The sequence below is a fragment of the Jatropha curcas genome, chromosome 7 (assembly GCF_041381405.1).
Source record: "Jatropha curcas cultivar XTBG-Jc1 chromosome 7, XTBG_Jcur_1.0, whole genome shotgun sequence".
In the NCBI taxonomy this organism is placed as follows: domain Eukaryota; kingdom Viridiplantae; phylum Streptophyta; class Magnoliopsida; order Malpighiales; family Euphorbiaceae; genus Jatropha; species Jatropha curcas.
Genome location: NC_143157.1, coordinates 30,250,164 through 30,272,149, shown reverse-complemented (window position 1 = coordinate 30,272,149; position 21,986 = coordinate 30,250,164). Strand labels below are relative to the sequence as shown.

At 36.3% G+C, this 21,986-nt stretch overlaps 6 protein-coding genes across 13 annotated transcripts; 4 read left to right on the top strand and 2 right to left on the bottom strand.

Annotated features, from left to right (window-relative positions):
• Positions 1 to 222: 222 nt before the first annotated feature.
• On the top strand, positions 223 to 5,767 carry GCR1 (G-protein-coupled receptor 1). Of its 7 annotated transcripts, XM_037638922.2 has the most exons (10): positions 234 to 525; positions 634 to 798; positions 1,414 to 1,445; positions 1,552 to 1,721; positions 1,986 to 2,080; positions 2,981 to 3,082; positions 3,177 to 3,233; positions 4,364 to 4,507; positions 5,009 to 5,079; positions 5,334 to 5,767. In XM_037638922.2, the coding sequence occupies exons 2-10, from the start codon at positions 673 to 675 to the stop codon at positions 5,437 to 5,439; spliced, it is 903 nt and encodes a 300-aa protein (XP_037494850.1). In that variant the 5' UTR covers positions 234 to 525; positions 634 to 672; the 3' UTR covers positions 5,440 to 5,767. The 7 variants fall into 7 exon arrangements, 6 of the variants coding, with proteins under 6 accessions (XP_037494852.1, XP_037494851.1, XP_037494854.1 ...); XR_005178069.2 differs by having other exon boundaries at positions 223 to 798; positions 5,009 to 5,141; XM_037638923.2 differs by having other exon boundaries at positions 225 to 798; positions 3,053 to 3,082.
• A 546-nt stretch (positions 5,768 to 6,313) lies between these two features.
• PDE320 (pigment defective 320) lies at positions 6,314 to 9,195 on the top strand. The gene is made up of 5 exons (XM_012228821.4): positions 6,314 to 6,752; positions 6,907 to 7,153; positions 7,241 to 7,598; positions 8,004 to 8,341; positions 8,840 to 9,195. Exons 1-5 carry the CDS (start codon positions 6,484 to 6,486, stop codon positions 9,035 to 9,037), a joined length of 1,410 nt encoding a protein of 469 aa, XP_012084211.1. The 5' UTR covers positions 6,314 to 6,483; the 3' UTR covers positions 9,038 to 9,195.
• A 461-nt stretch (positions 9,196 to 9,656) lies between these two features.
• LOC105643636 (Pseudouridine synthase family protein) lies at positions 9,657 to 11,367 on the bottom strand. The gene is made up of 6 exons (XM_012228820.4): positions 11,174 to 11,367; positions 10,986 to 11,085; positions 10,712 to 10,851; positions 10,277 to 10,639; positions 10,132 to 10,194; positions 9,657 to 10,064 (listed from the first exon to the last, which is right to left on the bottom strand). The coding sequence occupies exons 1-6, from the start codon at positions 11,288 to 11,290 to the stop codon at positions 9,828 to 9,830; spliced, it is 1,020 nt and encodes a 339-aa protein (XP_012084210.1). The 5' UTR covers positions 11,291 to 11,367; the 3' UTR covers positions 9,657 to 9,827.
• Positions 11,368 to 11,900: 533 nt separating this feature from the next.
• On the bottom strand, positions 11,901 to 16,466 carry LOC105643635 (protection of telomeres protein 1a). 2 transcript variants are annotated; one of them, XM_012228818.4, is made up of 10 exons: positions 15,796 to 16,466; positions 15,587 to 15,723; positions 15,109 to 15,298; positions 14,266 to 14,333; positions 14,061 to 14,152; positions 13,022 to 13,303; positions 12,862 to 12,929; positions 12,631 to 12,698; positions 12,281 to 12,439; positions 11,901 to 12,173 (listed from the first exon to the last, which is right to left on the bottom strand). In XM_012228818.4, exons 1-10 carry the CDS (start codon positions 15,935 to 15,937, stop codon positions 11,976 to 11,978), a joined length of 1,404 nt encoding a protein of 467 aa, XP_012084208.1. In that variant the 5' UTR covers positions 15,938 to 16,466; the 3' UTR covers positions 11,901 to 11,975. The 2 variants fall into 2 exon arrangements, with proteins under 2 accessions (XP_012084208.1, XP_012084209.1); XM_012228819.4 differs by having other exon boundaries at positions 15,109 to 15,295.
• Positions 16,467 to 17,140: 674 nt separating this feature from the next.
• On the top strand, positions 17,141 to 20,443 carry LOC105643634 (uncharacterized). The gene has a single exon (XM_012228817.4). The coding sequence runs from the start codon at positions 17,141 to 17,143 to the stop codon at positions 19,373 to 19,375; it is 2,235 nt and encodes a 744-aa protein (XP_012084207.1). The 3' UTR covers positions 19,376 to 20,443.
• LOC105643633 (Late embryogenesis abundant protein (LEA) family protein) lies at positions 20,140 to 21,114 on the top strand. Its single transcript, XM_012228816.4, has 2 exons — positions 20,140 to 20,443; positions 20,538 to 21,114. Exons 1-2 carry the CDS (start codon positions 20,140 to 20,142, stop codon positions 20,909 to 20,911), a joined length of 678 nt encoding a protein of 225 aa, XP_012084206.2. The 3' UTR covers positions 20,912 to 21,114.
• Positions 21,115 to 21,986: the final 872 nt, after the last annotated feature.

Below are 21,986 nucleotides of genomic sequence, written 5' to 3'. Positions count from 1 at the left end.
TAATTTATCTATATAAATTTGTAATGGTTTTTTATATTTTTAGAATTAAATTATTGGATAATTATTTTTTAAAATTAGACACCGTATTAAGTAAATTTTTTAAGAAATTTATATTTTATTTCATTATGATTTTTTGTATTTATGAATTTTAAGATTTAAATTCGTAACCTTTCAAAACTAATCTTTGTATTTTACCTATTTCTTCCACTCAATTCAAATATAACTAACCGGTTTATATCGTCAAATCGGCTGCTGGTTAGGTTTCAAAAACACTGCAACAGAGTAATAACAGGATTCGCAGCAATAATGAGCGCCAAGAATGTGATGGAAAATGAAAAAAAAAAAAAACAAAAAAAAACAAAAAAAGGAAAAAGAAAATAAAAATAGGATATTGACGATATTAAAATTGAGATCGATTTGCCCCTAGCGGTCGAACCCAACGCGGAAAGTAGGAGGCAAGTCCCTTCACCATTCAACCGAAGCAACGGAGGTAGAAAGCTGTGTACCGAAAAGCCCAACTTTCCAGTTAAGTTCTCCGTCTTCGCGCGAATCATTACTGTTGCTCATGCTCTGATACGGTCACCACTTAGTAATAATCACAAAACCGACAGAAAAATAATGACGACGTTGCAGGTCGCCGGGAACCTAACGCCTCACTATCGGCAGATTCTGATGTCGGTTAATGCAGTGGCATCTAGTCTTTCATTTGTAGGGTCTAGCTTCATAGTGCTGTGTTATATCCTCTTCAAAGAGCTCCGCAAATTCTCCTTCAAACTTGTCTTCTATCTCGCCCTCTCTGTATGTTGCGCTCTCTCTCTCCCTCTCCTCCAGACTTTGGATCTAACCGCTTCATATTCAGCATAGTTGATTTTAACTTTTGATCAATTTTTTTTTTTATTGTAGAGAATTGATTTTAGTCTGCCAGCAAACGGTTTTCAACTGTTTTAGCAAGTGAATTTTACTTGTAATTTGCTTTCATTGGTTATACTCCCTACTGCCTTTTTATCTTGTATATTTGGATCTAAGTTCCGTCTCTCTATAGGCTACTCTTTTGTCCTTCCTGTTTGCAACTGAAAAAGTCACCTCCAAATTTATACATTTTTAAACTTAAAAGTTTATTAAAAGATGGATTTTTCTTGGTTCTTTTTGGTGTAATTCAATCAAATAGGAAGCAAAATTAAATTAAGTTGTTGTTTGTTAGTTTCCAAGTTGTAATGCTATATTCAATCAAGTTAGATTTTTCGTTTTAGCAACTCTGTAATTGCATCTAGTTTTCTCCATTTGATTATGTTTCCTCTTATATGTTAGGATTACTTGTTAATTATAGCAGTAGGATTGTATTTATTGTCTACCTTGTGCTTTTGCTTAAACTACATTCAATTACAATCATTTATAGCATTTTCTTGAGCGCAGGATATGCTTTGCAGTTTCTTCAGCATAGTTGGGTATGCTTCTTGGAGCTCTATGGATCTCTCATTTCTTGTGCTTTTATTCCTTTGTACTGGAATCTAATTTGGTTGTTGTGCATAACAAACTTGTGATTCTAACTAGGGACCCATCCAAAGGATTCTTTTGCATTGCTCAGGGATACAGCACGCATTTCTTCTGTGTAGCATCATTTTTGTGGACCACAACTATTGCTTTTACTCTTCATCGTACTGTTGTTAAACACAAAACAGATGTTGAAGACCTGGAGGCCATGTTTCACTTGTATGTTTGGGGTATGAATTTACACAATAGTTTATTATATGCTATATCGTATGAACCTTTAGCCTATATAAGAAACCAGTTGTGTTTATTACACTGGTTGCATTCGTGAAACATATCCTTCTGTTGCTGACTTAGCTTCCAAATATCTACTATCTAGGTCAAATGTGTCGTGGACTTACTTGACATTTGTTCATATTATTAGGGTTTTTCTTTCTCATCTTACCAAATAATGGAAAACATGGAAACTGATTTTAGAGTTTGACCACTTTCGGCAGGAACTTCTTTGGTTATGACTGTGATACGCTCCATTGGTAATAACCATGGACATTTAGGTGCATGGTGTTGGACAGAAACAGGGAGAACAAGAAAGGCAAGTACATGGTAGTTTTCAGTGGTAAATTTAGTGTCTTTTTTATCTTTAAAGAGGGCCGGAGTAACCTAGAATTTGCTAGCAGCTGGTTGGTTCTGATTAAATGTGATGATTCCTCAATTTTAGCCTGCCTTTTGTTTTATTTTTACTATCATGTTTACATGTTATTGTACAGTATGCAGATGAAACTCTTAGAATCAACTAGGAAGTTAAACAAGTCATACTTATTTTAAAGCTCTCATATTTCAGAAAATAGTTAACATACTAGACATTTCTTGGACCATTTTTGTATTTAGACCCAACGTCTCCTAGAGGACTTCAAAAGAAATTTTATAGATTCAGGAGTTGTTTATTTGGGCTGAATTCTAAATGATGAATCTAAATTAACAGCTTATTGAGCTAAATGATTAAGAATTGATATATAGAGTTGATTGTTGAATAAAATGACATCATTATAATTGTAGTGGGCAACTTTATCTTTTCATCTAATAAGTTACATAGCTTATTGAATCAACTCTAAAGAAGTTTTTACATTCCGACAAAATTTGGCTTGCAAATTCAGATAACTAACTGATTAGTTCAGCTCATAAAAACAAACTTATTTCATTAAGACAAAACAAATGACCTCTTAGTGATAGATTCAAGAGAGATAACTTCTAGAGTTTGATACATATTTGATGGTTAAGGGTTCTTCTTATAAATGTTCATTTACTCTTCAAAGTGAAATTTGTGGTTGAATTTGATTTCAGAAGCTGTATGCTTGCTACCTGTCAATGATTGTAATGTTAAAAGGGGCCTTGATCAGAGAAGAAATGCCTTCAAATTTTAATTTTTTTTTTTTTTTTTATATTTAATTTGCTCTAATAGTTGTGCTTATGTATTATCTCTCTATTTACGCAGGCAATTCACTTTATAACATTTTATGCACCACTTTGGGCTGCAATTCTTTACAATGGGCTTATGTATTTTCAGGTCATACGCATGCTAAATAATGCAACCCGTGTATGTACTGAACCCTGATCCTTTTAATTGTTCTTTTTTTCTATTTGTTTCTGTATGTTAAGGCGGAACTTACACCACCTATTGGAAACTTCAGATGGCAGTAGGCATGTCAGACCGAGCATATCAATTTGATGCAAGGCCAGACTTGAAGGTATATTCCTTGCTTGGATTAGAAGTTTCTCACATTTATGAATGTAAAAAATATGAACAAGAGATTTGTAGATTTTCAAGGTTCTTTCATAGAGAGAATGCACCATTCATGTATGTGGTTGACATCCTGTGTACTAGGGGTGTCAAAACGGTTTGGCGGGTTGGATTCGACACGAATTTGCCTAACATGCGACACGATTAGAGTTAACACAAACACGACCCATTTAATAATCGTGTCAAATCTGTCAACACGAACACGACACGAAAATTAGACAGGTGACACAAACACAACATTGTTACCCTCCTAATATTATAAACAGATTAAGTGGGTCGTGTTAACTCGTATATGACCTGTGTAATCTGTCTATGATACTTGTCTAATATCATAGACAGGTTAAGTGGGTCGTGTTGACCTGTGTACGACCCACCTAACCTGCTTATAATATTTTTAAGTTTTAACCTATTTAACTTACATTATATTTAAAATAATTTTTTATACATAAAATACATAGATTTTTCAAAATTCACAATTAAAAATAAAAAATTAATACAACAATAGAGTTTAAATAGGAATTTAGTTGGAATATTTATTTTTTTACACTAAAATTATCTCTTTACTCTTAAATAAACAGGTCACTCGCCTAACCAGCGACACAACATGTTTATATTCGTGTCATAAATAGGTGATCCATTTATGACACGAACCCATTTAACTTCAACCCTAACGCGTTTATTTCGCATGTTAGGCGAATCGTATTCGTGTGTTGTTAGGCGAATCGTATTCGTGTGTCGTTACCCATTTTGATACCCCAACTATGTACTAGACTCAGTAGTTTGAGGAATATCAACAGGGCATCTGATGTACCAGAGAAGTCTTAACCTCGCTGAACACCCCCCAACCCCCCCCCCCCCCCCCCCCCCCCGCGGCGCGGGGCCAAAACCAATTTTTTACATAATTGTGCAAATGGAACTTTCTATTTCAGAATTTCCTTTTTAGTTATTCTTCTGGCTAACTTTCTGATAAAGCCACATCTAGAAATCAGTAAGTTATACCGTCTTTTGCTTATCACAGGTAAAGAAGGAACAAGTATTCCTCTTAGCATCATTGCACTAATTTCTATAATTTCATAGGCTTTGAACCGGTGGGGATACTATCCACTTATCCTGATAGGCTCATGGGCTTTTGGTACAATAAATCGCATTCATGACTTCATCGCACCGGGCCACAAAATGCTTTGGCTCTCAGTTCTTGATGTTGGAACAGCTGCACTTATGGTAATCCAGTGACCATTAAGTAATTCTCTTTTTATTAAGTTCTTATGTTGGTCGATTACATGTCTATGGTTTGCTTCATTTTAAGGATATTTTTAATGGTACAAAAACTATTTATCCAGATTGTGAGGAAACCGTGAAAGTAGATGCTTCAGGTTTACTTGTTTGTGCACTTGGAAAATGACATGAAATTGAAGACATTCCTTCCATGGAAATTATTCATCATTTTGGATCGTAGTACGATCTTAACTTCTGATCAGATCATTGATAAGGAGAGTAGATAATTAGCTAGAAAAGTTTTAGGAAACATGAGGAATTCTCCAGACTTCAATTCTGCATTACAGGTGTTCAATAGGACTGATATAACTAAATACAAGATATTAACATGGCAAATGGAAAGAATTTGTACTCAGTGTGACCGAGTGTGCTTCCCCTATGACTAACTGGATTATGATTTTAACATCAAGAAAATGCAAGTTAACTAGCTTTTATCTTATTTTGCAGGGTCTTTTTAACTCAATAGCATATGGACTGAACTCTTCGGTGCGTAGGGCATTATATGAAAGATTGGATCTGTAAGTTAGAGAACCTGATATACTTGTTGCATCTCAATAACATTACATGAAAGATTGGATCTGTAAGTCATTATCTGGAGCTTTTTTGCATGTATAGAAATTTTCTACACAATATAACTTAATTCTCTTAATTCATTGAACTTTAACTTGTGCTCTTATGCACCGTTGCCATAGCTATGTATAATGATGGTACACTGCTATTAATTTTGATGTGGATTTATTCTAATGCTTTGGCATTTGGATTTCTTTTCTAGGTTCTGGCCAGATAGGCTTAGAAGATGGTTTGCTAATGGTTTGAGATTCAGAAATCAAGTGCATGAGAGTGAACTAGTCTCATTGAGAATTCAAGATCAGCATTAGTAGCTTGGACACTGTTCAAACTTGTGTTCTCTGCAACATTGTTTCATTAAACGTGGCAATTAAATGAAAAACAAAGAGGATTATAACTTCTAGCATGTGTAAAGTCCATTGGATTCCTGTTAGTTTTTACAGAGCGAAGTCTGTCAAATTGTTTGCATCACCGGATATTAGAATGCTTCCCCTCACTTGAGTTGCCCGTTTTCAAGAAGGTGGAGAACCTCAGGATCGATGGCAGTAACTGTGAAATTATGTTTTTATACTGTTAAAAAAAGTCTAAATTGCTCTTATGGTTTCGAGAGCTGTTAAGAAGGAATATCATTTTTTTTTATTTGTCTCTCTTCAATTGTTGTCAATTGCATTTGGATCTGGATTTGGGTTCATGTCCCAATTTTGTTATTACTTCGGTGTATGATATTGTGTTCTGTTTCTACGGAAAAGACAGGTCTCCTGTCCTGTAGGAAGATTGTTTGATTTCACCTTTGCTATCCACAAAACCTCGCTATCAAAATTCCCAGCCAGAGTCATGAAGAACAATGTGACGTTTCAGTTTCCCTCCTCCTGGGTGAAATAGTTATAAATTACTTTACAGGATCTTTTAGACAAATCTAACAGCAAATTCTGGGAAGGTGTTGAATGTTTGTATAAAACGCGACAACTAGTCAGATAATTTTGGCAAATTTAAGGGGTAAAATAATTATTTTGTGTTAATTTGAAAATAAAATATCTAAAAAAAATATTGAATACTTGTTCACTAATAAATTTTAAAATTATTACTATATTATTTTATTTATGATAAATATTGGACCTTTTAATTATTTGGTATAAAATTGAAATGATAATTGTATAAAAAGGGCAAACTTTATATTGTCTTCGAATTAGCAAATTGAGCATTATCTAAAAACAAAAAAAAACAAATAGAACGAGAAGAAGACGGCTGTTGGAGTCTGGACTCTGGACTCTGGAAGGAAGAAGAGAAGAAAATTGAATGACTTGAGGGAAAACAAGAAAAAAAAAAAAAAAAAAAACAAACAGAGAAGGGGGAGAATGAAGAAGCTAAGATGGGCAATGGATGGAGGATTTTGGGAGCTGGACGTTTCCACACCCTTAACCCTGGAAGGAGAGGCTCGAGCGGTGCCTGGAGACCCTCTTCCACTTGGTTTATGCAGAGGCACAAAGCTCTCGAGGACCAAGCAGATCCATTTCTTCCAGCGCTTTATGGCTTCTCCCTTTGTACCGTCTTATTCTCCTTCCACTCGTGGACATGGCTTCTCTTTCCAAAGCGTTCTCCCTATCCCCACCTTCAGTCAAAATTGGTAATTTCTTTTACTTCATTTTGTTTCTGTTAATTCTCTCTGAATTTGTTCGCTTTGGTTTGATAGTTTCATTTAATTGAATTCCGGCAAAGCAAAAAAAGTGTCTTTCTCGGTTTTGCTTTAGTTAGATAACTGTGACCAGTAGTTGATGCAGGTTTGGCACATTGCTGGGTCAATTCAATTTGCAAAAGTTTTTGTCCTCTCTTAATGAGAGCTCCAATTTGCAATCATCACTCTCTTCTCGTCTCCAAACCATTTGTCGACGTCTTCGTGACAAATCATTATACGCAGTCGGTTTCTGCTCAGAGCTCTACGTCACTCCCGATGACACGCTTCTCTTTAGCTTTGACACTTACGGTGATAATAGGTCAACCCGTAAGAAAGCAGTCCTTCATCACAAGGCATGGCATGAGCTTTTTGTTTCTTATTTTCATTCATGCTATCTATTCTTCTTCGTCATTAGCATAACAAACATATTATGTTGTCAGTTCCCCAATCACAACCTAACCTTGGAGGCTGTTTCCCCTGGACTTTTTGCCGACAACTCTGGCAACTACTGGGATGTTCCTTTCTCAATGGCCATTGACCTCGCCTCCGTCACTTCTTCTGACTCGGGTCCCAGTTTCCGCTTGTGTGTGCATCATAACTCAGGGTCGCCAAAGCCGTTTCAAAGTGATCAGACGTCGGCAGTTCCTGCTGCTCTGCTCCCTGGTTCCTCTGTCAAAAGTGCCTTTTCTTTTAAGAAAAGTATTGATATCTGGAGAAGCAATGCTCAAAAGTTGAAGATGGTGCAACCATATGATCTGTTTCTTTCAAATCCCCATATTTCAGCATCTGGGATAATTGGTAATAATGCAAGCTCTTATTTTCTCTTAAAAATTTCTCCATACAAGTAACGATCCAGTCCAAATGAGGAAATGGGGCTTAAGGTTGTCATTACTAATTTTAGGTATTTGCTCATTCATTTTACTCGAAACTTATCAGATTGTCTTCAAACCTGTCTTGCAAGCGATCCTTTGGTGCTGTGCATAAATTTGAAAGTCTGTTCATTTCTGCATATGGGAATGGATGAAACTACCAGTTTTGTGCATTTCTATTACTAATATAATCAAATATGGTTTCAAGCCTTGGACTAACTGCAAAAGATATAGCTGTTATTCCCTGATGATCTTAACTGTCTCGATATTGTTGACCTTCCAATTCACCTGAAACAGTTATCTTGAAACCTTGCTGATGGCTGAGCACATGCAGGTGCAACTGTGACAACCTATATCGGAGATAATTCAGTTAGGTCACAAGAAGTAGATGATTCTCTAGATTTTAAAGGTTTATGTATTCGTGCACCTGAAGTAAAATCTGCCTTGTTGGGTGATATATTTTCATCTGTTGCATTTACGGCTCAGTATGGGAACTTCCAACGACCGTTTCTAGATCTTACTCGATTTCATGTTTGCTTGGATTTTCCTTCTGGGTCCAAATTTCTTTCGGGCGCTGCAAAAGTAGCACAAGATTTTTTCAATTCCCAACAGCCATCCATGGGAACAGTTAAAGCGATTTGCCCAAATGCCCTGGTTTCCTTCCAACAGCAGGTACATGCATCTTTTACAATCACCTATATTTATCTTTAAATGCTTTCCTGTCTACATTGTATCATATAAAAAGACAGAAATAAACACCAATATAGATAAACTGTTACAGCAAAATTTATTGTTTGTTTTTTGAATTTTCTGCATTGTTACAACTTACTGGTAATATTAGAAACTTATTTCAGTTGTTTGTTTCCTTTGTAATTTATAGTGTCTGGACTTCCAATTTTCAATCATCCATTTTACACTCCTGTAACAAAATGTTTCTTAGAATATTGCCGTTTTTGTATTCTGACACACTTTGATTGTGGAGAAACAAGATAGTTAAGCAAAATGTTAAGAAGAATTGTGCAGAAACAAGTACTAAACCCATTTATGCACAATACCTATGGCAAATTTTCTTCCAACCTTGAGAAATGAATAAATGCTTTTTGATATTTGAAAATTAGCCAGTTTACTATTCTGGAAGTGGTCGTAAGATTCTAGGTACTTTGATTGCAGATTGCTGGACCTTTCAGCTTAAGAGTTGATTCTGGAGTTGTAATTGATTGGAAGAAAACAGATTGGCATATGCGTGTTCATGATCCAGTGTTTGCCGTGGAGTATGCGTTGCAGGTCCTTGGTTCAGCAAAGGCTATTGCTTGGTTTTCCCCAAAACAAAAAGAATTTATGGTAGAACTTCGCTTCTTTGAGACATAAAAATTCTGCATGTTTAGACATTTTTTTTTTAATTTCAGTAAGGAGGTACCTTTTGTTCCTGAATAGTTGTAATAGAAGTTTATGCAATTGCAAAAATGGGTATGGACATTCAGCCTTCCATGACAGGGAAGAAAAATACAAATTTACTGCTTGAAATAGATTTTATGGATGTATGTTCTCTCTTCTACCAAAAGAAAGCATACCTGGCACAAAATATGATTATGCAGAAGAGATGTGGACAAATATGCTAAATTGTGAAAACAAGCATCAAACTGCAGTTGCCAATTATCAGCGACAGCCAGCACATTCATTATTTATCTAAATAAGTAAAAGAGCATATTAACAGAATGGCATGTGTTGTGTGTTTAGCCAGTATCAATTTTATCAGAATGCCATTGCAATCCCACATGAATGCGTTCTAAACTCTATTAGTAATTTGGCAACCATGCGTATATTGCGAATTTAGAATGGATTCCAGTGTTTTAAGAGGCAGTTGGCTTCTCTCCCGAAGTGCAAGTTGGTGGTTAAATGTTTTAATTGTGTTACATAATACTGTCAAATAAAAATAAAATATTAAAATAATTACTTGTTGATAAAAAAAATATATATCATCTCAGTGTAAATTAAATAGAAATATTTTACTTTTTATGAATAGATATTATCATAAAACTAAATAAGCAAACTAAAAAACCAAATCTTTGATTTGGTTCCATTCTCCATGAATCACGAAAACTTCTCTCCAGGTAAGACTTTCAATTCCATTCTCTTCCAAAGACTAAATAGAATATTTCTAATACAAAGGTAGCTTGCATTTGCCTATGCTACGATGCCTACCAAAGCTAATTGCAGGGCAATCTGCGGGAAGCCGCAGCTGCTCTTCAGTGTAATTGACAGCTACAAGGCAGAGCCCATGAGGAGGGGCAGACAAGGTGTACTTGGCCAGCTCCTTGCGATCTCGAGTTGCCAAAATCTTTGGAACAATTTCAGGAGGAATTGCTTCCTTTCCAATTTGAAGAAGCAAAGCAACCTGCACTTTCAAAGTGGTTAGCATCAAATCATCAAATAACATTTTAAGTTGGGCGAAAGTCATTCACCATGTTCCGCACTTGTCTATACAAGAAGCCTGTGCCTTCCACTTCTAGCTGCAGTAGAGCTCCCTAACCAATACAATTGCATACCAGTAATCAGTTATAGTTTGTCTAATTCTTCATTTAGAACTAAAATCAGTTAATCAGTTACCATTTCAATGACATCAAACCGATAAATAGTCTTCACGGGATCTGGAACTCGATCATTACGGGATGCATTTGCAAAAGCAGAGAAATCGTGCTTTCCAATAAAATACTGAGCAGCTTGTCTCATGGCAGCCGCATTAAGTCTATAGGCAGTGTGGCATGCATATTGGCGCTGAAAAGGATCCATGATGGAGTCATTATATATCTTGTAGTGATAAATTTTGCTTCTTGCCGAGAATCGAGCATGGAATTGAGCAAGTGCAGGACTAATTTCTCTAACTCGGATATCAGGAGGAAGTAGACCATTGAGAGCTGCATGAATGCTATCCAAGCTGTCATAATTGAAAGGAGTAACAAAGTGTGCGACCTGAAAGCTAATCTGATGGGTAAGTTTGTTTAATGGATGTTGAGTCGCTCAAAAAGAGTAAGCAATTCAGACCTGACCCCAGGCATGAACTCCTGTGTCTGTCCTACTTGCTCCAACCAAATGAAGATCCTTCCTTTCTAGCTTTGTTGCGCGAACCAAAGCTTTCTCCACAATGCACTGTATAGTTGGAGGAGACTGCTGAAATTGCCAGCCTTCAAATAATGGAATATTGAAATTACTATCAAATCTTCCATCAATTCTATTATAAACCCTAGAATTGAAGAAACAAATAGAAACAACAGAAATAATATGGCAATGAAGCAAAGAATCGAAAGAGGAAGCTTACCTGCATAACGAGTGCCATCATAAGCAATTACCAAACGCCACTTAAACGCATCCGCACCAGTTGACTGTTTCGTCGTATAGTTAGCGTCATCCGCAACATCCTGTCACATTTGAGAAAGAAAAAGCAGCAACCAAAATTATCATCTCCGTCGCCGGCGCAAGGAAGAGTTCAAGAGAGTGTGCTCTTACCAATCTATTATTATTATTATTATTATTGAATGAAGAAACACTGAGACGTGGATGATGCAGAGAAGGGGATACCCTCAGAGTACCACAATTCCTCATATTCACTTTTAATTGAATCATCAACACCAAGATAATGCGCTTTTTCTGTTGGTGTGGGCTGCGGCTATGGCAATGGCTATGGGATAAGCAAAAGGAATTGAAATTTGAAAGCATACGCAAAGATGGCTCTATAAACGACCAGCCGTTTGATAAAACATGGGCACAAATCAAATCGAAATTCATTATGTCCTGAGCCCGCTGGCAGTGGAAAATAAGCACCATTTAATATTTTTTTAGCATAACAGTTTATTTTTCTTGATTACTCTTATGCAATAGCAAATTAGCAAGAGAAAAACAAAACACGAGATTACTCTATTATTTAAAATAAACACAATTGATATTTATTATTTATTTTCATAAAAATTATTATTGTCACTAATATTTTAGAAAATCAAAGTAAAAGAATTTTCAATTTCAAGATACAATTTAAGAATTCAATTGAATTATATATTTTAAAATATAATATGTAAATATAAAAAAACTTATTTACTGATGAATTTTATATTTTAACTTCAATTGTATAAAGTATAAGTGTTATTATTAAGTTTTGTACAATCAATCTATTGAATATGATTTGCATTACAACACCAAATTAACTAAGTTATCATATTTTTGTCATTTTAAACCAATAGGACAACCCACAAATGGAAAAAATTTAGTATTGCATGCCATGTGTATGCAGCAAAAAAGAACATTTACATTTACACTATGTCAACTTTGTACAGCAGATATAGTAAATTATATTTCCAGTATTATCTTTTATTGAATCTAAAACACATTTTACTAAGGGTGGATGTCTTGTAAATTTGCCTTCATCCAACAAATTTTGATGTTCAGGCACTCCGAGTAATCTCTTTATCTTGTCAGCCAAAACATCAGAATGGAAGCCATTGAAAAAGTTCACCTGAAATCATTCCACAATCAACTCAGAAAGGCACTTTAATCAGGACACTATTATTAATCACATCACCAATTGAGTTTCCAAAAATATAAATTATCTATTGTGAATACCTGCTCTTCCTCCAACAAGAATGCATGAATTCGAGCTGTTGAATCTTCCAGAGTCAACCTCATCTCATGTTTTCCTATCTCATCTAACGAACAAAAATCCTTACATTGAAAGTGATGAATTGCGACCACACGAACAACACAGAAAAATATGGCATTATCCTGTAAAGTTGAGTTTTCAATGTCATTTAAGAGAAAATTTGAACAACACAAAAAAATAAGTGCATACACAGAGAAAAATTTTCCAATATATTGTCCTCTTGTTTCAATCATGAGAAACCAACTTTTTTTAAGTAAAAAATTGGATAAATTTTGACAAACAAAAATTCAACAATAAAAATTGCTTCAAGAACCTCTTTGTGACAAATGACATCCATCAGCGTCAGAAACTGAATTTTCTCCGGTTGATGATAGTCTATCACTAAGCAAAAACAAAAAGAAAAAGCATCATAAGAATAAACAACAATTGAAGTTTGTGTATTCTCTCTTAGATCATATTATAGATTGTAGAATGATTACTCATTAATTAAGAACAAGGAAAACAAACCAAAGTGAAAAAAGAAATAATAATTTTAGTAAATTACCAGTTAAGTCATGAGCAGGGCCCCATAACGGTAACCGATCGAATTCTAATATTCTTTCTTTGTATTTCCTAATATAATAAATGAATAATCAAGAAGTATTAATATCTAACCAAGCATACAAATCAAATTCTTTCGCAAGCGAGAATATAAGTAAAATTACCTTCTACAATCCAAAACACTAACGTCATCATCAGTGAGAAATCTAACCCTAGAAAGAGGATTCAGAACACCATACCACATTCCTGCAAATATTTTTGCAGCCATGTTGCGGATTCTCACCCATTTGCCAACACCATGAAATTGAAGACCAATGTTTTCATGGGATGGATCGGCCAACACTCTTAAAACAGTCCCAATACGAAAAAATTTTCTTACAATATCAATATCTAAAGGAGAGGATTCAACTTGCAAGGGAAGTGGATTCTTCTCTTCATTAACTAAACTGCAATCAAGAAAATTAAATCAACAACACATATAAAGAGAGAGAGAGAGAGAGTTGTATTATTATTTTTATTATATGCTGATAACACATACATATAAAAACTAAAAATATGTACAAGTTACATTTAACTTTCACAAAATATTAGGTAACAAAGAAATGATAAATAATGTATTTCAAATTTCAAAGAAAATACAATAATACATATCTTTCTCATAATAGCTACTCAAGATTGCAATTTTGTCTCAAAAAAAGATAGTGTCTCCTACCACAAAGAAAACAAGAACAATAAAAGGAACAATTGAAATTGAGTCACTTTTTGAATAAAAGAACGATCATATTTAGAAATGCTACTCTATACAGAGACAAGTAATCAAACCTTCCCCAATAGAATTAAGAAAGCAATAAGGAGTGGTTTTTCACTTTAACAAAAAGAAGAAATGCAAGTTGTTGGTTCCCTTTCCTAACATGCAATCCTGACATGACAAATAAACAAAGTTGTAGTCATTAAATAGATCCAATTAATTACATAAATATTTGCCCTCAACTTCATTCTACATGAGCCATATTTTTAATGCCATGTGCAAAATAATAAATCTTTCATGCACCAAAAGGCCAAAAAGTGTTTTTATTATGCATCAAAAGATGCTCATGTCATAGTATTTCTCAAGTTTTTTCTCCTGATTATGGCCTCTTAATCTAAGCTACCTTAATTCCTTCCACAACTAAAAAATAAAGAATATACAGAATAAATACTCACTTTCCATCGAAGCTTAAGAAAGGAGCATCCATTCCATCCCATACAAAGAACATCCACTGGCCTTTTGAAATATCATAGGAGATATGCAAAACCTTTCAACCATTCAAACAAAAGAGAAAACAGTTAGGTAAAATAAAACTGTTTCATTCAACTGAATATACAATAAGCTAAGTCAAGTGTTAAATGTCACAATTACACAAATCACCTTGCACACCAGATCAAAGTAAGTATCAGCTACAATGTCTTTCATGGATATCAGGTACTCACTTCTGCCTACAATATGTAGATCATTATTAAATTAGAATTAGAGAATTCATGATTAGATTAATTGAAAAGAATGTCATCCCAAATGCCTTGGAAAGCACAAGAGGAGGCACACAAATGAGGTCCTTGAAAGTAACGTAATGTTTGAAAGTGAGATTTTCACTTAATTGATGCTGAAAAGGTTTTAAGCCTTCATATGACATATCATACACATCAATGGATTTGCAAGTAACACAGCGGGGCAACCATGTCAGAAGATGGTTGAGTAAACAAGAAAGAAAGACTGAAAATGAATACATTTGTTGGGTTTGCAAATAAGAAGGAAGAGTACATAGCAGGGAAAGAAAGACTAAAAAAATGAATGCTTTTGCAGGTTCTGAATTGAAAAAAGATATCCTCATGATTAAAAACCTGTACCAATAAAATAGAATGCTAGGTTCAAGTTCAAGAAAAAATTGAGAGGAAAAATAATAGAAAATATCCATCTGAAAGAAAGGAAAACCGTAGAGCCCACAATTTAGACAAGCTAAAGCTGGCGTAATACCTGAGAATGAACAAAAGCAACCCATACAACTTTTACAAGCAACTAGAGTAAGGGTTAAAAAACATGATTGTTAAATAAAAATTTTGACACATTGATAGGTTGATGAGTGTGAAATACAAGAATATCATTCTTATTCTTTCAATACATGAAAATGTATGAAGAGGCCAAATTTAATAACAAACCATGACATGCAACAACGATCACAGAGTAATCAAGTTTCAGCAAATTCTTGAGACTTACCAGAATTGAGTTGAGCATTAGGCCACCAATTCCTTAAATTTGTTATGCAATCCCTTTCACTCCATGACAGAGAAAAACTTCCCAGAGCTTGATAACAAGAGAAGTCATCGGTGCTTCTTCCATCATATAAGGCAAATGAACTTCTTTTCTTAAAAACAATATTTACCTCCCCATCATGCTCTTTAGCCTGCTTTATTCACATTGTCATATTAAACCAAATTTCACATAGCTATCATACTGCCATGATAGCAATCATATTTTGAAAAGAAACCACTGCCGAAGCCATAGTGGTTTCACTGTGCTCCTATAACTAAAATCGTGTGATATTCGAAGAAGGCGTAAAGTTTTAAACAATAGGATAAGAAATATGAAAAAGACAAAAAAATCAATGAAGTTTTATAGCTAATGCAATTACAAGGAGAATAGGATTATGAAGAAGTATGACGAAAAAAAAAAAACCATAAAAAAAAGTACTTACTGTGACACTGTGGAGGACAATTAAATCTCCATAAGACTTTACAACAGGCAGATTCTCCATTCTCAGAGTAAAAATATTTACTGATAATTCTGGAGATTGTTGTGACTTATCAACAAGTTTCAAAATCAAAACGCAATCTGCAACCACAAAAATCAATATTCAATATGAAAGAGATGAAATAAAATAAAATAAAAATAGCATTAATGTACCTGTTCCCTTACTCCTCCTAGGGAAAGAGAATTCCACTACCATGCCTACTAAGTTTATCTTCTGGTCTACATGCTGAACCACCTCACTTATGGGAACTATATTTCTGCTGCTTCTGCTTCTATTAATACGACTGCCGTCCATTTCTTTTTCGTTTTGATTTACTCTTCTGTTAACAAATTTGAGGGCAAGTCACCTCTGGAGACTCATGAAAAAGAAAAGTTTTTTAAAACTCTGAGGAACCTTCTTTCCCCACCCCAAACTGGACGAAAACAATTACCTGATCTCTCAATAAAAATCACAACTTTCAAAGCACAAAATTCAAATTTCAAATTAGCGGAAGTCCTCAACTTTAAGAATGGGTACAAGGAAGGGGAAGGGGAAGGGGAAGGGGAAGGCTGAGTAATTAAATTATAATAATACTAATACTGTTGCCGAGGGACTGAACGACAATGCCGTTTGTTTGCTTTTGCCAGTCGTTGCCCCTAAATTTGGGCTAAATCTGATTTGAAGGCTACGATTTTGCCACTGGCTGTGATGTGGAACCAAGGGATTTTTATTATCCTAACTGGACAAATGCAAAGTCACGTACACGGTACACGTGTATGCAAATGTCAGACCTAGGTACACGTGATCAATACGATGCGTTTTGAACTCATCCGAGTTCCTGGGCGTCTCTGGCAGTCTGCCTCCCTCTCCCTTTTTGTGCGCTGTTTGTGGAGACAAGAACACCTCGTAAACTTTGGCTCTGCGAGAATACTCACTGCAAGAAAGCTCAATTCTTTTCGGTCTGGCTTAGCAGGTAAAACAAATTCCAAACTTTCAAAATAGCTGTAGCTAGGGTTCTATTTCTTCATCATACCGATTCGAATCACGCTTTCAATTCTCGATTAGGTTTTCCCTTTTATGCACGTTGAGATATTGCTTCAGCTTCGAGATTCTATTTCTCTATTCATATAATTTTCCTATGAATGTTTTTCTTTTATTATTATTTGGGATTCTGGCAATGACTTAAAAGGGTTCTCATTGACAATTGACCTCTTCAATGACCACCTACTAATCTATCTCTGCATTCCAAATTTGGGATTTCTGTTTTTTTCGATATTACTTCCACCTATTGCAACTTTTAAGAAAGGTTTAGACTCTTTGATATTTAAATAGATATTTCCTAACTCGTCATAGTGGATTAATTAGAGTTCAACTGGAGTTAAATCTCTCTGCTTTACCTGTACATAGTGCATAGCTTCTTTCTGTTTGTTTGGACTCATCAATTTGTTTTTTTTTTTTTTCTTCTATTTGCTTATTTCATTTGAATTTTCCCTTCCACTTTCACTCTTGGGTTAGGCCATGGCTGCAAAGAAAATAATAGCTATATGCCAGTCAGGCGGTGAGTTTGTGACAAATAAGGACGGAACATTGTCATACAATGGAGGTGATGCTCATGCAATCGACATTGATCAGCAAACACAGTTGAGTGATTTCAAGTCTGAAGTAGCTGAAATGTTCAATTGTACTGTTGATACAATGTCTATCAAATACTTCCTCCCAGGAAACAAAAAGACGCTTATCACTATATCTAAAGACAAGGATTTACAGCGCATGGTCAATTTTCTTGCGGATTCAACCACAGTTGATGTCTTTGTCATGTCAGAGGAAGCTGCTGCGAGGAATATATCCAATATGCCTGCTAGTAGGTCGAGCAGGACAACTGTGTCAGAAGCTGTAGTTCCTATGGTTGATGTTGTCCCCATTGATGTTCATGTTGACATTGATCGAGTGGATATGGATGTCCCTGATGAAAATCCTATATCCTGTATACCCATGGGAATCACTGATGACAAGCATCGTAAAGCTGCCTTGCAGTGGGAAAACACCATAACTGGTGTTGATCAAAGGTTTGGTAGTTTTACTGAATTCAGAGAAGCTTTGCATAAGTTCTCAATTGCCCATGGATTTGCTTATAGATATAAGAAGAATGACAGTCATCGTGTTACTGTCAAATGCAAATCCCAAGGTTGTCCTTGGCGGATATATGCATCTAGGCTTTCAACCACACAATTAATTTGTATCAAGAAAATGAATGCAGAACATACATGTGAAGGAGCTTCTGTGAAAGCTGGGTATCGGGCAACAAGGGGTTGGGTGGGAAGTATCATAAAGGAGAAACTGAAAGTTGCCCCAAACTATAGGCCAAAAGATATTGCAGATGACATCAAGCGGGAGTATGGAATTCAACTGAACTATTCTCAGGCATGGCGTGCAAAAGAGATTGCAAGAGAGCAACTTCAAGGGTCTTATAAAGAGGCATACAATCAGTTGCCATTCTTTTGTGAGAAAATAAAGGAGACTAATCCAGGCAGTATTGCTACATTCTCCACCAAGGATGACTCAAGTTTCCACCGTCTCTTTGTCTCATTTCATGCATCAATCACTGGTTTCGAACAAGGTTGCCGTCCTCTCATTTTCCTTGATAGTGTTCCCTTGAACTCAAAATACCAGGGGATGCTGTTGGCTGCTATTTCTATTGATGCGGATGATGGTATTTTTCCTATTGCTTTCGGGGTCATAGATGCTGAGACAGATGACAACTGGCATTGGTTTTTATCAGAACTAAAGTCTGCTATTGCTACCTCTCGTCAGATTACATTTGTTGCAGATTTTCAGAATGGTATAAAGAAATCATTCGCTGAGGTTTTTGATAAATGTTATCACAGCTACTGTTTGCGTCATCTTGCTGAGAAACTAAACAGAGACTTAAAGGGGCAGTTTTCTCATGAAGCAAGACGCTTCATGATAAATGATTTTTATGCTGCGGCCTATGCACCGAGACTTGAGGGATTCCAGCGTTCTGTAGAGAACATAAAAGGTATCTCCCCTGATGCTTACAACTGGGTCGTACGAAGTGAGCCAGAGCACTGGGCAAACGCCTTCTTTGGAGGAGCAAGGTATAATCACATGACTTCAAACTTTGGGCAACAGTTGTACAGTTGGGTGTCAGAGGCACACGAACTGCCAATAACTCAAATGATTGATGCACTAAGGGGCAAAATGATGGAAACAATTTATACTCGCCGGGTGGAATCCAATGAATGGATGACAAAGTTAACACCATCAAAAGAGGGAAAATTGCAAAAGGAGACATCAATAGCTAGGTCCCTTCAAGTTCTGCTTTCCCATGGTAGCACATTTGAGGTTCGTGGAGAATCTGTCGATATTGTCGATATTGATCATTGGGATTGCAGCTGCAAGGGATGGCAACTAGTGGGTTTGCCTTGCTGCCATGCCATTGCAGTATTTGAATGCATTGGTAGAAGTCCATATGATTATTGCTCCAGATACTTCACAGTTGAGAGTTACCGCTCAACGTACGCCGAGTCAATTCACCCTGTTCCAAATGTTGACAGGCCAATTCAGGGTGAATCTAGTGATGTAGGAGTTATTGTGACCCCTCCACCGACTAAACGGCCACCTGGCAGGCCGAAGACGAAGCAGGCTGAATCTATTGACATGATTAAGCGTCAGCTTCAGTGTAGCAAGTGCAAGGGCCTTGGCCATAATAAGAAGACATGCAAAGGTTCCTAGTGTAGATTGATAGGGCATTGTAAAGTAGGTATCTCTTGCTTTGTAACTTCTTTAACAAAATTTTGATTGGCAGTGTAGGGTTATATTTGTGTATGGGTGGACCTTGATCGAGCATCATACTCTATTTAAATGCACGCGACTACATTTTTTGTGTATTTGGTTAGTGATGGTCGAAATCGTCTTCTGTCCATTTGTTAGTGATCTACTTGTCAGCTCCATTATATGTAGTCATTTTGTGGGTTCTCAAAGCTTGTAAACAGAAGCAGGCACCTCAGTACCTGAGATTGGAGACTCCACTCTTCACTTTTTTCAGATTTTAGTGCTGGCAGCAAATTTTCTAATTCAACTGAAACTTCCACAGTTTAAAAAAAAAAAAAAAAAAAAAAAAAAAAAAAAAAAAAAAAAAAAAAAAGGCGACAGAATCACCAGGGGTGACTGAGAGTGCAGGTGCATGAGATTTTGCTCGCAATAGCATATATGTCTGGATAAGGTTGGCAAGGGGTGGTTTTCAGTCGGTGCGAGGTTTATTAGAAAGAGCTGCGTTTCACTGCAAGTTGACACTTGTTAAGCCCCAAAACGACACTTGTCCATTCCACCACTGATGCCTTTGTTGGGCCAACACGTCGCGTAGCAGCTGTCAATTTCATTTCCCAATTAGGCTCCTCAATTCCTTTGTATAAAATCCCCACGATACCATCCGGCCTTTGGCCTCTTATGTTTCTGTTGATACATACTCGTACTGGTACGTAGTTTATGATCGTTGCATGATAATGGCTTCTGAAAAAGCATACCGGGTGTTGCTCTGCTTGGGGTTCGCGATGCTGTTGATAGTTGTTGTTGTCGGTAGCCTAGAACATATGCCTTCCACGAGCGAAAAAAGCGAGGACTCGGAAGCAATTAAGGACAGGGCAAAAGATGCCAAACGAACATCGGAGTCGTGGACAGAATGGGCGAAGGACAAAATCTCCGAGACTGTCGGACGAAAACAAGATGAAGCCAAGGAGGCTGCTAAGAAAGCGTCTGACTCTACCGCTGAAACTGCTCAGAGGACCAAACACAAAGCTTCTGGTCGCTAACCGATGACCATTGAAGATTTAATCTGTTCATCATGTAATGTAATCTAATTAGTTTTATACTTACTCAACGCTAGTGCTATTTGCAGAAAAAGCTGAAGAGCTGAAGGATGCTGCAACGCAGAAGGCCAACGAAATGAAAGATAAGGCCTCTGAAATGACGAATGCGGCTAAGGAGAAGCTCAGTGCGGCTGAAGGCCAGACCAGCGATGCTACAGAAGCAGCAAAGGAGAAAGGTGAGGAGGCAAAGAACACGGCCTTTGAGAAGGCTGAGGAAGCAAAGGACAAGGCCTTTGAGAAGGCTGAGGAAGCAAAGGACAAGGCCAGAGAGACAGTTGGAGCTGCGAAAGAGAGAGCATACCACAAGTCCGAAGAGGCAAAAGATAAGGCAAAGAAGACATCACAGCATCTCAAGGATAACGTGGCTGGTGCCGGTGGTGAATTGCCGGACGAAGAGCTCTGATTTGTTTCTTTGGCTGTTCTGTTGTCGTTTTGGCGTCTATTTTACATATCTGGTGTCCTGTCTTGTATTTTGTTGGGCTTGAATGAAGTAGAAATGAAGTATAGTTGGGATGAGTGACGACAGAGCCCATGTGAGGCCTGTATGAGCCCATATGTATATTTTCTACATGGATGGATTAGTCAACGAAGAAAATGTTCCTGTAATTTGAATCATAATCTGATTGACAAAACAAGGGAAAAAAAATACACATGATTTGAACGGTGTGATATGTCGACTCGCACGGCCTCAGGTTCATCCGCGGCAACACTGAGATTGATGGGGCGAGTTAGATGATAAGATTAATTAGGCTCAATCAATGTTTGTTATGCTGTTATGTCATTTAAAGCGTCAACTGGTCCACACAAATCTATGTGGACCCTTGCCTGGCCGCGGCTACATGTGCGGCTCCTCCACATCTTTTTAATGACCCGACACGGGGGACATGTTTCACATGGAAAAAAAAATGTACGCGTACATTGCAAAAAAAGAAGACGGAAAATCATTGAAAAATAAAATAATTACGGAAGTAATTTAAGTAAATCATTGGAGCCAAGTACTTTTAGGATATTTCATTTTTCTAGCTCCGCGCTTTGACATGTGTTATTTTGCTCCACGAACAAATTTGGAATGCGATAATTTCATAAAATTTTCATATTCATATGATTTTTAGCTTTATATTGAATGGAGGAGAGATGGTACGGACAACAGTGGAACGTATTATTTTTTTGACGAGTTGAAATCGTGTTAAACACGTGCCACGTGTCCAATATACTTTGAACTTAGTGATAAAAAAAACACGTTAAACTTAAATTTAACACATGGCAAATTTACTACTTTAATTTTAATTTATTTGACAAAAAGCTATTATCCCCTTGTACGCTGCATCTTTGAGAAAATTCTATATATATATATTTTTTATAAACCATACCGACATTCTTCATCTTTGAGAAAATTATATATATATGTATATATTTTATAAACCATACCGACATTTTTAATTTAGTTTTCTTCGTTTATAACATCAGACATCGAACTG

Bases quoted from the DNA above. Each gene is read 5' to 3' on its own strand.
- PDE320 (XM_012228821.4), top strand. From the start codon at position 6,484: ATGAAGAAGCTAAGATGGGCAATGGATGGAGGATTTTGGGAGCTGGAC. The intron at 6,753-6,906 runs GTAATTTCTTTT...TAGTTGATGCAG, and splicing joins CCCACCTTCAGTCAAAATTG to GTTTGGCACATTGCTGGGTC. The intron at 7,154-7,240 runs GCATGGCATGAG...TTATGTTGTCAG, and splicing joins AAGCAGTCCTTCATCACAAG to TTCCCCAATCACAACCTAAC.
- LOC105643636 (XM_012228820.4), bottom strand. From the start codon at position 11,290: ATGATTCAATTAAAAGTGAATATGAGGAATTGTGGTACTCTGAGGGTA. The intron at 11,086-11,173 runs GTAAGAGCACAC...CAAATGTGACAG, and splicing joins ATAATAATAATAATAGATTG to GATGTTGCGGATGACGCTAA. The intron at 10,065-10,131 runs GTGAATGACTTT...TTGAAAGTGCAG, and splicing joins ATAGACAAGTGCGGAACATG to GTTGCTTTGCTTCTTCAAAT.
- LOC105643635 (XM_012228818.4), bottom strand. From the start codon at position 15,937: ATGGACGGCAGTCGTATTAATAGAAGCAGAAGCAGCAGAAATATAGTT. The intron at 15,724-15,795 runs GTACATTAATGC...TTGTGGTTGCAG, and splicing joins TAGGAGGAGTAAGGGAACAG to ATTGCGTTTTGATTTTGAAA. The intron at 14,334-15,108 runs GTAAGTCTCAAG...TACATATTGTAG, and splicing joins TAATGCTCAACTCAATTCTG to GCAGAAGTGAGTACCTGATA.
- GCR1 (XM_012228822.4), top strand. From the start codon at position 619: ATGACGACGTTGCAGGTCGCCGGGAACCTAACGCCTCACTATCGGCAG. The intron at 3,083-3,176 runs GTATGTACTGAA...TGGAAACTTCAG, and splicing joins TGCTAAATAATGCAACCCGT to ATGGCAGTAGGCATGTCAGA. The intron at 3,234-4,363 runs GTATATTCCTTG...ATAATTTCATAG, and splicing joins ATGCAAGGCCAGACTTGAAG to GCTTTGAACCGGTGGGGATA.
- LOC105643634 (XM_012228817.4), top strand. From the start codon at position 17,141: ATGGCTGCAAAGAAAATAATAGCTATATGCCAGTCAGGCGGTGAGTTT.
- LOC105643633 (XM_012228816.4), top strand. From the start codon at position 20,140: ATGATAATGGCTTCTGAAAAAGCATACCGGGTGTTGCTCTGCTTGGGG. The intron at 20,444-20,537 runs GTCGCTAACCGA...TGCTATTTGCAG, and splicing joins GACCAAACACAAAGCTTCTG to AAAAAGCTGAAGAGCTGAAG.